Source organism: Macrotis lagotis, chromosome X, assembly GCF_037893015.1.
Source record: "Macrotis lagotis isolate mMagLag1 chromosome X, bilby.v1.9.chrom.fasta, whole genome shotgun sequence".
Taxonomy (NCBI): Eukaryota; Metazoa; Chordata; class Mammalia; order Peramelemorphia; family Peramelidae; genus Macrotis; species Macrotis lagotis.
Window position 1 is genome coordinate 634668211 of NC_133666.1, and position 17958 is coordinate 634686168.

General features: G+C 37.0%; 1 protein-coding gene across 4 annotated transcripts in view; it reads left to right on the forward strand.

Moving 5' to 3' along the window:
* The window catches only part of ZFR2 (zinc finger RNA binding protein 2), a 144498-nt gene extending 126955 nt beyond the window's left edge, over positions 1-17543 (forward strand). For 2 of the 4 annotated variants that reach the window (XM_074204047.1, XM_074204046.1), the window contains 5 exons: positions 6629-6717; positions 9033-9128; positions 11862-11973; positions 14257-14354; positions 15825-17543. In XM_074204047.1, coding sequence (XP_074060148.1) covers positions 6629-6717; positions 9033-9128; positions 11862-11973; positions 14257-14354; positions 15825-16004 — 575 coding nt within the window. In that variant the 3' untranslated portion in view covers positions 16005-17543. The remainder of the gene's footprint in view (positions 1-6628; positions 6718-9032; positions 9129-11861; positions 11974-14256; positions 14355-15824) is intronic. The other 2 variants (XM_074204045.1, XR_012471988.1) reach the window with 2 other exon arrangements.
* Positions 17544-17958: the final 415 nt, after the last annotated feature.

Below are 17958 nucleotides of genomic sequence, written 5' to 3' on the forward strand. Positions count from 1 at the left end.
AAAAAAGGGAAAAGGAAGCATTGCTAAAAAGATTTGTGGGAAGGGCTCAGAGTGAGCCACAACAATAGCACTTCTGGGTTTTCTGGTAGCCCACTAGGAACTGAACAGTGAATGGGGGAGAGGAAGGGCATCTTCTTATGCTTTTCATAAGTGCTTCAAGATAGATGGCCAAGAAGTATTTCATGACCTGATTTTTATTATTGCCTTAGGTTCATAATAAAGCCAACTCTGCCAACCTTATCATTTTTTTCCTCCTATTTAACTGCAGTTTCTTTTTGGTTTCTGCTTTCTATTTTCCTAAGAATATCAATAATAATGTAGTTTAGTTTTAATAATATATTGCTTATATAAAGGTCTCTTATTTAGAGTATTAAGAGTTAATATTGTTTATAGTTTTAAATTATTCCTTTACTCTGCTTTACCACTTTCACCCTGGATCCAAAATAGGGTAATAACTCTGATGCCTACTGTAAATTTTGTTTTGTTTTTAATAGATGTTTTATTTTTATTTTTAAAGATCTATAACTTTATTATTTTTTTCACATTACTATAATAGTCATGTTGTAAAAGTAAACAAATCCCCCCCACAAAGAAAGAGAAACCTCAAGAAAAATGTATTGAGAGAAAAAAGAAAGTGTGCTTCAGTCTGTATTCAAATACCAACAGCTCTGGCTTTGGGATGGATAGCATTTTTTTTTAAAATTTTATGTAAGGCAATGGGGTTAAGTTACTTGCCCATTATCACAGTTAGGTAATTATTAGGTGTCTGAGGGCAGATTTGAACTCAGGTTCTCCTCACTCCAGGGCCAGTGCTCTATCTACTGTGCCAACTAGCTGCTCCTGGGTAGCATTCTTTAGAAATTTCTTCATTATCTTCCCCATACTTGTTATTGCTAGCTGTATTTCCCTCCATCCTATTCCTTCTTACTCCCATTTATTCTATTCTCTTTCTTCCCTGTTCCTCCTCAAAAGTGTGTTGTATTTGATCTTCCTTCTCTTCTATCACCTACATCTCCCCTACCCCTGTCCCCTTTCTCCAATCCCTATGCTCTCCTATTTTTCCTCTAGGGTAAGAGATTTTTATACCCAATTGAGTTTATGTTATTCCCTCTCTGAGTCACCTCTGATGAGAGTTTCACTCATTCTCCCTTACCTCCCCCGCCTCCACTCCATTTCAAAAGCTTTTCCTTGCATCTTTTATGTGAAATAACTTAGTCCATTCTACCTGTCCTTTCCCTTTCTCCCAGTACATTCCTTTCTCTCATCCATTAACTCTGTCTTTATAATATACCTTCATGTTCAGCTGCCTCCTTTGCCTTGTCTATATATACTCCTTCTAACTGCCCTAATAAATGAGAAGGTTTATATGAGTTATCAGTGTCATCTTCCCATGCAGGAATACAAGGAGTTCAACATCATTAAATCCCTCTTAATTTGCTCTTCCCCTCCACCCTCTCTATTGTTTCCCTTAAGCCCAGTACTTGAAGATCAGACTTTCTGTTCAGCTCTGGTTGTTTCAACAGGGAAAGTTTGAAAGTCTCCTGTTTCATTGAATGCCATTCCCCCCCCCCATGTTTAGTTTTTCTGGGTAGTCGATTCTTGGTTATCATACAAACTCTTGACTTCCCAAATATTATATTCTAAGTTGTAGGAGTAGTTACTATAGAAGCTGCTAAATCTTGTGTTTTCTTGACTGTAACTTCATGATATTTGAATTATTTCTTTCTGGATTCTTGAAATATTTATTCCTTGATTTGGGAATTCTGGAATTTGTCTATAATATGGGAGTTTTTATTTTGGGATCTCTTTGAGGAGCTGTTCAGTGGATTCCTTCAATTTCTATTTTGCCCTCTGCTTCTAGGATATCAGGGCACTTTTTCAGGAGAATTTCTTGAAAAATGAAGTCTAGACTGTTTTCCTGGTCATGACTTTCAGGTAGCCCAATAATTTTTAATTTATCTCTCCTGGTTCTGTTTTCCAGGTCAGTTGTTTTTCTAATGAGATATTTCACATTTTCTTCTAGTTTTTTATTCTTTTGGTTTTATTTTATTTTTTCTTGATTTCTTACATAGTCATCAGCTTCCCTTAGCTCCATACTACATTTCAAGGAATTATTTTCTTCAGAGAGCTTTTGTATCTTCTTGTCCATCTGATCAATTCTGCTTTTTAAGGCATTCTCCTCATTGACCTTTTGGACTTCTTTTTTTTCATTTGACCTAAACTAGTTTTTAGGTTTTATTTTTGAAACTGCTTCACCAAACTGCTGACTTATTTTTTTTAGGTTTTTGCAAGGCAAATGGGGTTAAGTGGCTTGCCCAAGGCCACACAGCTAGGTAATTATTAAGTGTCTGAGACCAGATTTGAACCCAGGTATTCTTGACTCCAAGGCCAGTGCTTTATCCACTATGCCACCTAGCCGCCCCCTTTTTTGAACTCTTACATAGCCTGAGCCCAATTCATTTTTTTCTTGGAAGCTTTGGATATTGATTTTGTTTTCTTCTGACTGTATTTTGATCCTCCATGGGACCAAAATAATTGTTTATAGGTGGAATTTTTTCTTCTGTAGTTTCCTCATTTCCCCAGTCTATGACTTGATTTTAACTATTTGTTAATGTGGGGCTCTGCTTTCAAGGTGTAGGATGCACTGTCCCAAGCTTTTGAGGGTTTTTTTTAACAGCTGTTTCCAAGGATCTCAATTCCTTCAAAGTCTTATGAGAGGCTCTGATTGCTAGTAAAGCTCCTTTTCCTGAGACTGGGGCTGCAGATTGTAGTCCTGCCTCAGGAATTGATAGAAAAGAGATCTCTGTAATCTCCCCTGACCCCCTTACCATATGTGGGCTGAGCACTTTGGAAGCTGGAGGCTCCATGCTGGGTAGCTCTGCAGGCCTATTCTTGGTTCCCAAGACTAGGGCTGCACTGAGGCCTGTGCTGGGCTGGGCTCCATGTTCATTCTGGTGCAGCAGAGTTTTCCTGTTGAACTTAAAATTGTCCTTGACAATCTCTGGACTGAGAGGTCTGGAAACTGCCCCAGCTGCCACAGACCCAGGCATCCTGTGGACTCTACCTGGATGGCTGGAGCCTGTTTACTCTGGAGGCCAGCATGACCAGGGCTACACTGTAGCCCTTTCTAACTCTAGTATAACAGATCTTTCCTATGGATCTTCCAAGTTGTCTTGGACTAGAAAATGTTTCACTCAGTCTTTTTATGAGTTTCACCACTCTAGAATTTGGTTAGAGTCATTATTTAGGGGTATCTGGAGTGGTCTGGGGGAGAGCTTCTGGGATTTCTTGCCTTCACTCTACCATCTTGACTCCACCCCCCCCATAGATGAAGTTTTTAACATCAAAATTATTTTCCCTTCTTCCTATTTCCAATTTGTTCTTATAGATTTTAGAATTTCTTTCAGCAAAAATCAGGTGCCATTAAAATAGTTGGAGCAGCACTTTTTGTAGTAGTAAAGACCTGAAAACAAAATAGATGCCTTTTCCTTGGGAATGGTTATAGACTTGAATTTACTGGAATCTTGCCACTCCATAAAAAAGTAATGAATGTGAAGAATAAAAAAGTATGAGAAGACTTAGGTGAACTGATGCAAAATGAAGTAATAAAAAACATATTTTATACACATTATATATATATATGTATATACACACATATACATACACAAATGACTATATCCATGTAAATGAAAAGAAAAAAGAAGAGAAAAGTAGCCCTGTGTATTTATAATGACTGAATCTGACCCCTAAGTAGAGATGAGAAACTGTACCTTTTTTTTTTGCAGTAGTGTGGCTATGTGGATATGGAACATTACATCTATTGCCAAAATTGGTTGATATGCTTATTAGTTCTGCTGCTTTGCTTTTTCTCTCCTTTCTAATTTTTTTGTTATAAAGAATGTTTCTTTTGTAATGGGATAAAGTATAGGGATATATTTGGGAATGATTGTGATATAAAAACAAAAGATGACAATAACATTTTTAAAACCCTCAATTGAAGTTCTGTTTTATTTAGAGATTACCCTATCTGTGCCTTAATGGTAAAGTAAATTCCTAGTAGTCAGGAAGACCTGGTTTGAATACTTCCTCCAAAACTTAATAGCTTTGTGACCATGAACAGGTCATTTCATTTCTTTGGGCCTGTCATCTATAAATCTATAAAATCTATAAAATAAGAATAATAATCCCTATACCAGGATAGAGAAATAGCATGTAGAAGAAGGTGAATTCTGTGACCCTGGCATTATTTTCCAAATCATCAGACTTGAGTCCTGCAAAAATAGTTTTCTTACCCAGAGTTCCCTATTTCAATGAAATCACAAGTCCAACTCCTTAGCCAGTTCCTATTCCTAATAATAGCTTCACAAGGTTCTTGTTATACTCAGAGATAATTATTGTAAGCTAATTTGTGAAATACTTCATAAATGTCAGTTATTGATTGACTGTAGATTTGATATTATTTTGATATTGTTACTGAGTATTATTTCCTGTGATAGGCTGTAGATTTGGTATTATTTTTATGTTTTAGGGTATTATTTCCTGTGAAACAACTATAAAAACAGTATTTCATCCAGCAAACCATCTCTTGTAGGCTGGCTAGACAAGATAGGTATTTGGATTGGAATAAATATTAGAAGCACTCATTTAAAATATTTGGATGTTCTAATTGGGAATGTATTTGGATATTTACATTTGTACTATTTATTCTTCTCCTAACCCCCCCCCCCAAAAAAAAGGAAGTAGCTACATTGATTAACTTTTTAGTCCAAAAAACTAGTTAGCCAGGGACAGCTAAGTGGCTCAGTGGATAGAGTACCGGCCCTGGATTCAGAAGGATCTGAGTTCAAATTCAGCCTCTTTATAGTTACCTAGCTGTGTGATCTTGGGCAAATCACTTAACCCCATTGCCTTGGAAAAAACTAGTTAGCCACAGAATCATAAAGGCCAATAAACAGTAAAACTACTGGTGGCAGCATTTACAAGTGTATTCTTCTCTATTATGTTATTCTAATGAGATTCTATCACATAAATAGTTAAGTGTAGTAATACTATATTTCCTCAAAAAATTTCTTTTGTTTGTGTTTTTTAGCTCAAGCCTCATCATCCTTTTCTCAGGGAGATTTTTACCTGTGTCCTTGCTTAGAATGTTCTACATACTTTTTTCCTACCTATTAGATTTCTCTGCTTCCTCTAAGTCTTAATTTAAGTCTCAACTCCTATAGGGCAGCTAGATGGTGCAGTGAATATAACACTGGCTTGGAGTCAGTAGGATGGGAGTTCAAATTCAGCCTCAAACAGTTGATACTCACTAGTTGAGCAAGTGACCTTGGGCAAGTCACTTAGCCCTAATTGTCTCCTATCCAGGACCATTTCCAGTTGTCCTGATTCATATCTGACCACTGGACATAGATGGCTCAGAGGAGTAAGTGAGGCTGATGACTTAGCATAATATGCCCCTCACTCAAATCCAATTCATGTGCTTGTCATAGCATCACCTCCCTGATGTCATGGTCTTCTTTGAGAACAAAGGACAAACATCATCATCACTCCTATGGGAAACTTTTCTTGATCTCTTTGGTTGTTAAGGCTCCCACTCTCTTCAAATTATTTTGTCTTTAGTTATTTATATTCTGTACCTTTCATCCCTCCATCCCCATGGGAATACAATGTAAGCAGCTCCTTAAGGGCAGGCACTGTTTTTTTTTTTTTGTTTCATATCTTTTTCATTTTTCACCAGGCTATTGTCTGTAAAATAAGTCATTGAATTAGATAACCTCTGAGGTTCCATCAAGCTCTAGTGTCAAGGGCCATTTAGATATTTATAACAGTATTTGTCTATTAATATTTGATCAAACATTTAATTCACCCCTAAAAAGCACATGGATTTATTGAATTTTGAGTCCTGCCTGTGGTTGCTGTGGCAGCACTAAACCAAATGGCCTATGGGCTGGACATTATGGCTGTACACAAATGTCTGACCCTGAAATAATTTCCACATCAGTAATCAGTTATTTTCTACCTGTTAAAATTAATTTTAATTTAATTTAGATTGAATCTTAACTTAGTTTAATTTATTGTGACATTTCATGCTTGCCATGTCTATATCCTCCCAGCTCTCTTCTCAAAGAAAGTGTTCATAATGTGTGAGAGTGTATAGTTTACAAGCTGTTGGTCAATTCTGGTCACTCTGATTTCTTTCCAGAACCAGAAATGGAAAGTAAGTTGTACAGAAATGAGGTGTGATGTTTTGGTTTTTATTTTATGTGTTGCCATGGCCAAAGAATTCATCTTCACTGGTTAGCCTACTAATGATGAGTTTCTTTGTATTTTACCAGGCGAATACTGGCAAAACAGATATAGTGCTATGCTGATTCTATTTAGAGCCTTTCCAACAAGCTATCAGTGTGCCATTGGCATAGTTTTTAAGAACACAGGTTAACTTCCATATCACATTGAGTCATTCTCAATAAGACTTTAATGCTGCTTTTTTGGATCTGAAATGTGAGGTCAAGTTTAAGGAATTAGTCCAGAGTAAATTTGTAGTAGAGATGGAAATTATCATCTTTCTTCGAAAAAATTTCTCTGCTAATACCTAACTTTATTTTCATTTTTCTTTTGTGAAAAACAGAAGAGACTCAGCCTGATCCTGTTGATGTCTTGAGTCAACAAAAATGTCTGGAGTCACTGGCTGCTCTTCGCCATGCTAAGTGGTTCCAGGTAAAGTGCTTTCCAAATAGTTGTGAACATTGAATAGGTTAATTTGCAAATTGTTATTTCTGCTTGAGAGGAGAGAGAAAAGGAAGAGAAGTGATAATCTTGCTATATGGTTAGCCAGGTAAGCTCTCCTCCAGAATATTATTTTATTAAACAATGGAGTTATTTGGAATATGATTAAACTTGTTTGTCTGGGACTGCAAAAGAAGGATTCTTGAGATGAATTTCATTGTATTAATGTCCTCCTCACAAAATGAGCTAAATATTTTCTCTAAAAGTAGAATAAATTCCCTTTGGGATTCACAAATTCCTTGTCACATGGAGTTCTTCAGGCATTAGCTGGATGATTCAGCTCCTTTGTGAGTTATACTTGTGGGACCTGTTGGACCTTCAACAAATCACTTATCTTCTCTGGGTCTCAGTTTCTTCAGTATAAAAGAAAGGGTTTGGACTCAAAAAATTCCTCTATCTCTTTCATCTCTGAAGTTCTTTGTCCTTGTCATTGTCATTGTTGCTGTTGGGAGCTTGGTGGTGCCAGGCCTGAAGTCAGGAAGACTCTTCTTCCTGAGTTCAAAATGGATATTTACTACCTGTGTGACCCTGAGCAAATGACTTTACCTGTTTGTCTTAGTTGACTCATCTGTAAAAATTACCTGGAGATAGAAATGACAAACCATTCCATTGTCTTTGCCAAGAAAACCACAACTAGGGTAATGAAGAGCCAGACATGACTGAAAAACTCAAATATCCCTTTCATCTCTGAAACTGTATAGCAGCATGACCACTAGAAATTTCAGAAATGCCCAATTTTTGATCCTCTGTATTAATATATATTTTTGTATAGTTTTGTACATTAAAAAGTGAGTCTTATTTGTATAAAAGCACCATTAGAGATCTCCTTTTAAGGAATGCAGTGTGGTATTATGGTAAGAGTACCTGAGAAGGAATCAGGAGAGCTAGCTTTTGTCCTAGGCTCTCAGAAATTCTTAGTAGCCTTGTGACCTTGATCAAGTCACTTAACCTCTGTGGGCTCAATTTTTTCTCAGTGAGGTAGTTGGATTATTAGAACTTTTTTTTTTAGGTTTTTTTTTTGCAAGGCAAATGGGGTTAAGTGGCTTGCCCAAGGCCACACAGCTAGGTAATTATTAAGTGTCTGAGACCAGATTTGAACCCAGGTACTCCTGACTCCAAGGCCGGCGCTTTATCCACTACGCCACCTAGCCAGCCCCTATTAGAACTTTTGAAGTCTCTTTGAGATCTGACAGGCAATGAATTGAGTGAAACATCATCTCTCAGTGTTGGTTTCCTCATCTATAAAATGGTGAGGTTGTGTGTGGTGTATGTGTAAATGGTTTGTACAGTAGAGGGACCAACTATAACCTATTTCATCACTCAGCCAACAAGCATTTATTAAGATTTGTGCCAGGAATTATGCAGTATGACAGTGAACTGAGTACTAATCTCAAAGTAAGGGAAATCATAGCAGATGGGGGAAGGGCAGGTTTTAAGTCCTAAGAGAGGCTCGATGGAGTTAGGGAGACCTGAGTCTGAATCCTCCCTCAGATACTACCTCTGTGACACAGGATAAGACACTTTGCCTCTCAGCCTCAATCCCTGCATTTGTAAAATGAGGTTAATAATAAAAATTCATAGGGTTGTTCTTAGAGATAAACTTTTTCAAAGTTTAAAGTGCTATGTATGAGTGGGGATGATGATGATAGACTGTGCCCCTTGGCAGTCCCTTTTAAAACCCTAGGACTAAAATTACAAAGCAGGTGTTGATTTGTCCTGGTAAAGGAAATTTTCTTTTTTTTTTTTATATTTTTTTTTGGCTTTATTTTTTTTGCAAGATAATGGGAGTTAAATGACTTGCCCAAGGTCACACAGCTAGGTAATTATTAAGTGTCTAAGGTGGATTTGAACTCAGGGCCTCCTGACTCCAGGGACGATGCCCTATACACTGTGCCACCTAGCTGCCCCAGGAAATTTTCTACTTTTTAAAAATTCATTTATTTATTTTGAATTTTACAGTTTTCCCCCAATCTTGCTTCCCCCCACCCCAGAAGACTGTCTGTTAGTCTTTACATTGAGGAGATTTTCTTGATGGGAAGTTAGTACACTCATGAAATCACTGATCCAGAAGTTCTGGACAATCACTCTTTTCTCTGTTCTAACAGGTGTTCAGTATTGTTTATCAAAGGTTCTTTTTTTGTTCGTGTTAATATTTAACAATGGGAAGTTTCTTTAAGAACATTTAGAAAATGTTCCTTTGGTGTTATGTTTCCTGTGTGCTAACAGAATTGTTTCTTTCCCCAAAGGCCAGAGCTAATGGTCTGCAGTCATGTGTGATTGTTATCAGGGTTCTTCGAGATCTGTGTCAGCGTGTGCCAACATGGGGTGCCCTACCAGACTGGGTAAGGAAATTAAAATTCTGAACCTCATTTTAAAATCCACTGTCATTCTGAAAGTAATTTATTCCAGTGACAAGAACTCTCCAGTATCAATACAAAGGTCTTGAATTCTATTGGAACAGAATTTTCCTTCTTCAAGCATCGCTGTTAGTTAAGAAAAGAATAATACCCAATGTATAGAATAATCCAATTATGTTGGGAAATTTTCAGTGTTCCTTTTGAAGAGATCTACAATAATCATCTTTGAATTGTCTAATCTAATTGATAGCCTAATCCAGGACTATCCAAAATGCAGCCTGTGGGCAGCGACCCACAGGGTGATTTTATGTTGCTGCCTGTGGATTTACTAAATGCTACCACAGAGGTCTCACTAAAACAGGAAGTCAAAATATATTGTCTAGTTTCAATAAAAACTTTTAAAAGTAAGGTTGGACAGCCCTGGTCTAATGGTAGCATTCAAACCTCTAGGTAGATAAGTATGTACATTTGCAAAAGTCTGCTGTTGGGTAAGAGAGTAGTAGTCAGACCAGAGAACTATGGCACATTCTACCCCTTGTGCCCTTCTGGTTTTTCAGATGTCCCAACCCTGCTGATAGAAGAGATTCTCATAAATGCAAATGTGAACAAGGAGAAAAAATTGAGAGTAAAGAATGAAGTAGGGGTGATTAGGTGGTGCAGTGAGTAAAGCACCGGCCTTGGAGTCAGGAGTACCTGGGTTCAAATCCGGTCTCAGACACTTAATAATTACCTAGCTGTGTAGCCTTGGGCAAGCCACTTAACCCCATTTGCCTCACAAAAAAAGAAAAAGAAAAAAAAGAATGAAGTAGAAGCAGAACCATGATGGAAAGAATAATGGACTAGGGTATTTCTAAGTGATGTGACTATAGGTAAATCACTTAGATTTTCTGACCCCCCCCCAGTTTCATTATCTGTAAAATGAGGTTAATAATTCTTATACTAAATCACCTCATAGAAAAGGGATGTTAATGACTAGTCATAATATGAGAGGCTCTCACATCATGAACTTGAGGAGGATAGGGTGAAGGCTTTTGAGTCTTTCTCCATGTCCTTAGGCTCTTCCCCTCCACCTTAGGTTATTCATTTCACTAATAACCAACACCCAGATTTTCAGGAACAGTTAGCAAAACACTGTTGAGGAACCTTCTGTATGTAGGTTTAGTTTTATTATTTTCCCTGTTTCTTAATTTTTACTTCAGGTAAGTCTTACTGTGTCTTTGTCAAATTTTCTTTGTGTCACAGCCTTTGTCAAATAGTTTTTATTGTTGTGTATTCTCTCTATCTCTAGGGTATTGTCTACTGTAATATTTCCATATCTGTTAACAATCTAGAATGTTATTAATAGTTTTTATGTTTTATGAATTTTTACATTTTGTTTTTATATTTCATGGACATTTTTGTTGGTTTTCCAGTACAGGTCCCAAACAATTAGTGATTTTTAATTTTTCTTGAAGTTAGGGCATTTTAAATTCAGTAGGAAAATTGGTAATATCCTTTTGATCTTTGGTAATTCTGAAATAAATTTAGAACATGTTTATTTAAAAATAGTTTATTTAAACTGTTAATAATAGAGATACTAGTCTATATTTTCATCAGCATGCCTAAACTAGGGTCCAGGATGTGGGGGGACACACTCCTTGAACTTGGAACTCTTATTTTTTATTACTACATGTCAGTATAATTAGTTTCCATATGTATTTTGTGCATTTAAAGTATTATTCTGAAAAGAAAGTTCATTGACTTCACCAGGGTGCCCAAAGAGCCCAGGACACATAAAGATTAAGAACCCTTGGTTGATATAATTGCTCCAGACAGCATGGTATAATAGATTGAGAGTGGCTTTCTGAGGCCAGCCACATTCTTACACATACTGACTGTGTAAGTCACTCAATCTCTTAATACCCCTTAGTAGGAAACTCTCTAAAGCTCTAAGTGGCAGAGGTGTTTCTTCTCCAGAAAGAGACTATTTCCTTCCTCCAGGGCAATCAGAGATCTAGTATTTCTCTTGTCTTTACCATTTACAAAACTCTGTACATACTATTGGTTAGTATCAACAGATTTTCACAATAATTCTGTGAGGTTGGTAGCATTAGTATCACTAATACCAACTCTGTAAATGAAGAAACTGAGGCTCAGTGAGGGAAAATGATTGCCTAAAATAATATGGTGATAGAGCCTTGATTTTCAGTTTTGATCCAGGGCTTTTGTCCCTAAGTCACAATTGCATCTTTTGTTCATAAGGATTTCCTCAGAAACCAGGGCTGTCTCTGCATGGTCTCATGGCCACAAGACATGGTTGTTTGACAATACAACTCTTGCAGTTGTAACTCTGACTGCTCTGGTCATTGCTTAAAGGAAAACAGTGGTCACTGAGAAATAACTTTGTTGGTGGCTGCCTATGAAGATGTGTCTTACTGTTAAAATCTCTTGACCATTATACACCATCAGTAGGATCTGAAAAGAACCCTTTTTAAACTTTTATCTCATTGTAAATAGAGTTGTTAAATCCCTGGGTTCATTGATAATTGCTTTTTTCTGTGCAAGTCATACTCCCTAGAAAGTGTTCAAGGTGAAATGAAACAGAGAAGCCCAGAGTCCAATGATGTGACAAAATACCCCTAATTAATGAAGGGGTTTGTCTTGGCTCCCTCGCTTCAACCATGGTTGGCATTTTTATATTCTCCCCTGCTCCTTTTCTCCCTTCCTCCCTTCCTATAGGCCATGGAGCTTCTGGTGGAAAAGGCTTTGAGTAGTGCATCAGGGCCTCTGCGTCCAGGAGATGCCATGAGGCGAGTGCTGGAATGTGTAGCCACAGGAACGCTCTTAACAGGTCAGTTTGAAGTTTGGCTTGAGCCTTGTAGGCAATCAGTCACCCCCAAATATGGATGTAGAACATCTGCTGGAAATTGAGGGGGTTTATAGAGAAGCATAGCAGGGCCTCACTTTTCAGATATTTTGGGGGAACAACCCTTCCTCATAAAGTACTTTTCCATTTTAAAAATTGTTTATAAGGATATTTAGTGATCTTTCTGAAGTTTGGTAATTATTTCCTTCCACTTTTTAAATGAACCAAAGGCAGTGTTATATAGTAGGAAGAGCCCTGGATTTGGAGTCAGAGGACTTGAATTTTAATCTCAATTGTGCTTTGAATCTCAACTAATAATATATATATTAACTTGTATAAAGTATTTCTCTCTGTGACTCAATTTCTGAAAAATGAGGTTAGATTTTTAAGGTTCCATTCAGCATAGGTACCTTTACATTTTGCTTTCAAGAATTAGTTGTTATTATGAATTTAATATGCATTGTTATATCACAGACACCACTTGTCAAGTCTTCTTGATTTTCCTTTACAGTATTTTCCCCTTGTATCCTCCTCTCCACATATGAGCCTCCATCATCAGCTCTCACCTAAACTACTGCAGTAGTCTCCTCAACAGTCTCACTGCCTTAAATCTCCCTTCTACATATTATTGTCACCTAGTTGCCAAAGGGATTTTTCCTCATACTCAAATGTGACAATGCTCTCATCTTCCCAGGAAGCTCCAGGAACTCCTTACTGCCCCTAAGATAAAGATATAGCACAAACTTCTTTTTGGTATTTGAAGCCCTTCACAACCTCATATACCAAACTGCCCTTGCCAGTCTCATTAACTTAGATTCCTTCCTCTTCCAAGTCCTGCCGTCTGGCCAAGCTGTCTGTCTTATTGAAAGACAGAAGAAATACAACAGTCCCCATCCCTGGAATGTGCTCCTTTTTAACTTCCAAGTCTGGAATTCTCAACTTCACTTAACAGCCCCAGGGTCTGTGTCATCAAATGAATTAAGATTTGCACAATGCTCAGCATGATGCATTTGGTAAATGTTTATTCCCTTTCCCTTTATCTTTTCATCTTTATTATTGTATCCCTAGTGACTGGCACATCTCAGACTCTTAATTACTTGTTCATGAAGGTACATCAAGCTCTTAATTACTCATTGATGAAGGTACATCAAGCTACCTTTGTGCCAAGTGTTCCTGGCCTGTAGGACTTGTTGAGTTTTTAATGTTTGCTTTTTTAAAAAATTGTTTTCTGTTTATTTTCTATCAGGCTATTACCAATTGTCAAGGCAATTGCTGCTGTCAGAGGGTCCTGTAGGCAGCAGCACTCTCCCACCCTCTATGTAAGACACACACACACACACACACACACACACACAGAGAGAGAGAGAGAGAGAGAGAGAGAGAGAGAGAGAGAGAGAGAGAAACATAAACACACACTAATTCTAATTCCTTATTCTTGGTAACTATTGACTAGGAAGTCAGGCAACCAAGTTTTCTGGAATTGTATTGAGAGCTCTTATTTGGTATCTTGCATAGGGAAATGAAAAGATATTATAAGAGTACTATGTATTAGCTTTGTTGAATAGAGTACAATATTCTGTAAATATTTTGGCTTCTCAAATCAGCTACACAGTTCCTTTTTATTTGTTTACTTTAGTTATGATCAAGTAGCTGAGTTTACCAAAATGATGTCTTCAGAATTCTGTGATATTTTGGTAGATTAGTAATATCATTGTTGTGTTAAATGCCCCTCTGTACTTCATCCTGTGTAATTTTTTGTCCATATCATTCTATAAATTCTCAAGTATTAAGAACTCACTGGCACTTTTCAATATACATATAAACAGTCCTTGTACCTCAGTCATTCAGTCAGTAAGCAAGCCCATACTGTTTCTGAGAGCTTCTAGGAATTATTTTTGTCTATCTTTCTTCGTGGTAGTAAGTTGTATTTGTCAAAACCTAGTGAAGCTTTGTCTTTTCAGTAGTGTCTGTGAATGAATTACAAATTTGAATACAGTAGACCAAAAATCTATATTTTAAAACAATAATAACATAATTTTCCATTACATGAGCAATGACTAGCAAGTACCCCAGAAATTAGCATCAAACAATCCCTGGTGACTTAGGGAAAGGTAATGTCATTCCTTCTTGAGCAACATCTATCCTTTAGCTAAAGACCCTTTATAAACCAACCATTTCTGGGGCAGGGGGTAGATGGTGTTGAATGTAGCTATATTTGTCACGGATGTTTTGCCCCAGTTCATTATCTCTCAACTATTTCCTTTTCAGATGGGCCCGGACTTCAAGATCCATGTGAGAAAGACCAGATAGATGTGCTTGATGTCATGACAAGTCAAGAACGAGAAGATGTCACAGCCAGTGCTCAGGTAGGAAGAAGCGATGACTCAGCATGTTTTCTTTAGAGGATTCCAGCTTATCCATGGTTCAGGTCTTTATAATATATAAATGATCGTATCCGAGGTTTGGTTTCTAGGATGGATTCAACAGTTCACATGTAATCTTTATTGGCATCTCATTTAAAATCTATGCCATTTTTTCCTAGTGAATGTTATCAATTTTTTTTAGGAATAATGTGGTATAGGAAGATGTAGGTAGTTTGTGGATTGTTTTGCTACAGAGATCGATAATGAGGAAATAAAATATTAAGATTTATTGGACTTACCTCCTTCCACTTAGAAAGTTCGCTTGATATAGACTCCTACTCAGGTAGGACAGCATTTTGTAAACCTTCAACCTTGAACATGAGGTTGCATTGATTTCTCCTTAATCAAAAGGCAATATGCCATAGTTCTTTCAGTCACAATCACAAAGGTACCATCCAGTGTTTGTCAGGTGACCCATACCCAGAATGATGAATATAATTTAAAAATTGATTCCCTCTCATAATGTATTTGCCTGTCCCTGTTTCTCTTGATAAGGAATTTCTCATAGGCTCTCATTTTTAAAGACCCAATTTAAGATTTAGCCTATATTTACTGTGTAGTTATGGGGAAGAGAATTGGTGCTTTCAAAAAGCTACCTAGAAAGTCACCAGTCATTTAATGAAGGTGTACCCTCAATGTTCTTTCTTGCCAAAAAGACTTTGCTCTAGCCAAGACACTATTGTTCCAGGTGCTGTGTTCAGTATCAGATGTGGATAAGAGGCATAGATATACTCCTTTCCCTCCTGAAGCTCATGGCTTTGATTATATTATTCGATTAATTTTTAAATTAATAATATGATACAGTTCTAATAGATAGACTAATCTGCATTTCAGTATTGATGCAGAGCTTAACATTATTGACCAGAAATAGGAGTGTATGTTCTTATCAGCCTACCAGGGCAATTTTTTTTAACTGAAATGGAAATTAGTTTCTAAAATGGAGCTAGTCCTGTCTAAGAAGAGAAAAGATAAGTCTCCTATCTTTTTGCCTCCACTCTGGGAATTTTGTTTTCTTAGCCTGGTGATGTGGTTAGTAGTTGGGACTGTGAATGTTAAGGCAATCAGAGGGGGAATATGGTGGAAAGAGCTTTGGTCTTGGAGTCAGAACATCCATGTTCCAGGCTCTGCCACATAGTTATCTATGAGACCTAGGGAAAAACATTTAGCCTCTTTAGCTCAGTGGCCTCATTTTTAAAAGTGAGGGGAGGGGAACTTGGACTACATTGGATTTGATTCTAAGAGTCTTGCTATTGCTAGCCTTTCTGTTCTATGGATCTTTAAGTAACCACTTGGGTTGAGTCATTTCAGGTTCTGCTAGCTGAATAGAATCATGGTAGCCACCTGAAAACTCAGAAAACAGTGTGCAATTCATCCTAATGTTTGTTTTTGTGTTTCTTCTTGGTTTTCTCACAGCATGCTTTACGAATGTTAGCTTTCAGACAAATCCATAAAGTACTAGGAATGGAGCCTTTGCCACCACTTAAAAACAGAGTTGGTTCACGCAATAAGAAACGACGAAGAGACTTCAGTGAGGCAGTTGAAGAAGAGAGTGAAAGGAAGAAAGAAAGAAAAGAAAATGAGGATGACTCCTAAGTACTGTTAATAGCTAAGATAATGTTCATATACAACTTTAATTTTATATGTACATACACATGTGTGCACATGTATTCTATAAATGTGTGTATGTATATATGAGTTGCTGTTTAGTCTATGACATTTGACAATTTTAATGTTTTCCCCTTGAATAACGTATTATAGATTTGTTTTTAAAATTGTGCTTAAATCATTTTAAAAATTGCATCATTCCAAGATTGCCTTTGGGCAATAGCCCCATTTCACTTTATCCCTTTCCACCTTTTCCCTGATTCCCAAGGAAACCCTCCCCACAGAAAAATAAGTAGAAGGTTGCAGGCATATTTTTTTAATTCTGGTATTTCTTACAGGCTTTAAAGATGCATCACAGCACCTAGAGGGGAATGCCAGATATTAGGTTTGAACCTTAAAATCATTTCCTTTGACTGTTCCATCCTCAAGCTAGAATGAATGTAAATGTGCCCCACCTTGGGGTCTGGACAGCAGGAAGATTGTTTTGGAAGAATCAGGGAGATTTAGTTTGCTCTCCCAAAAGAGCAAAAAAGAAAAAAAAAAAAACATAACTTTGAGCCAAGAGTCAAAAGGCAAAGAAAATCAGTGAAGTATTAACATTTACTTCACTGGCACTTCTTGCTCTTCATTAAATAAAGTCAACATTAAAGGAAGACAACTGAAAAAAGCAAAACAAAACCTCACCTGTTCCGGTTAACTTGTTAACATCTTCACAAGTTGTGATGGTTTCTGTTATTGGACTTTGTGGGTAAGAATCTGTGGGTTTCTCTTTGAGAGAACTGAGTGTGTTCCATTAATGGCAGTGAAGGTAGTGGTCCGGGCTGCTCTATGAACAGACTTTGGTGATGAAGTGAAAGAGTATAGTCAGCACTCACTTTAAAAATACTTGTTATTTACTTGAGAACCATTTAACCACAGAAATTTTCCATATACCAATGAGTGCCTTCTAAAGAGAGGTGGCCAAGACTCACATAGTGAACAGCTTATTTTTCATTTTAATTTAAAGTGAATTTCTCCTATTTTGTTTATGTTCTTTTACTAGTTTCAGTCCCTTTTTTAATATCATCCAGTTCTGAAGTTTAGGCTTTTCTTTGTAACACCACTCTGGAATGGAAAAGCCAGAGGATTCAGTACTTAGTTGGGCAGCTACCCAAAAGGCCTTCGAGTGTTTGTATGTGACAAGTGTCCTTCTGACACAGTGGAAAGTGGGAAGAAGAGAGAAGATGCTAGTGTTGAGGTGGGCCTGAAGTAGCAAGGTCAGTAAACTGGGGAGGCCCATAGCCCCACCTTAATCAGTTTAATCTCTTTCTTTGCAGAGGGTTGCCTTATGGCACATGACAAAACAAATTTTATTTTGACAAATGTTGTGTTCTCTGGTCACTTGTCACAATTTATTTAGTTTCATTTTTTATGTGTTAAAAGAAGAGCCAATAATATGGCTTTAATATCTGAATATCTTTGTAGTGCTACCTGGAAATTTAAAAATGGAGAAAAATAAAAAGAAAATTATGCTTCCACTTTTTTCTATATGTTGTCTAGTCTTTTCATTGGAGACTCATTACACAGAAGAGAAAGTTCTTCACAGACATTATAGGTAAACTCTATGTAATATTATATCATAGATCTTCCAGAACATGAGAAGATAAATCATCAAATTGGAGGAAATAGAAAAGAACTGTCTAGAACTTCTGAGCATGTAAAATTAAATTCCAGTTGAAAAAGTTCACAGCATCTTGATCAACATTGTCTATCAGTAATATCATTAATACATTACAACATTTTATTGTCACAGCTTCTCTTTCTATTCATTCCTCTCCTTTATTGACCTTATCTACTTCCAAGGGTTCAATGATTACCTCTATGAAGCTGATTCCCTAATTTACAACATCCAGCCTTATTTTCTTTTTGAATTACTGCCTCTCACATCTATAATTATTTAATG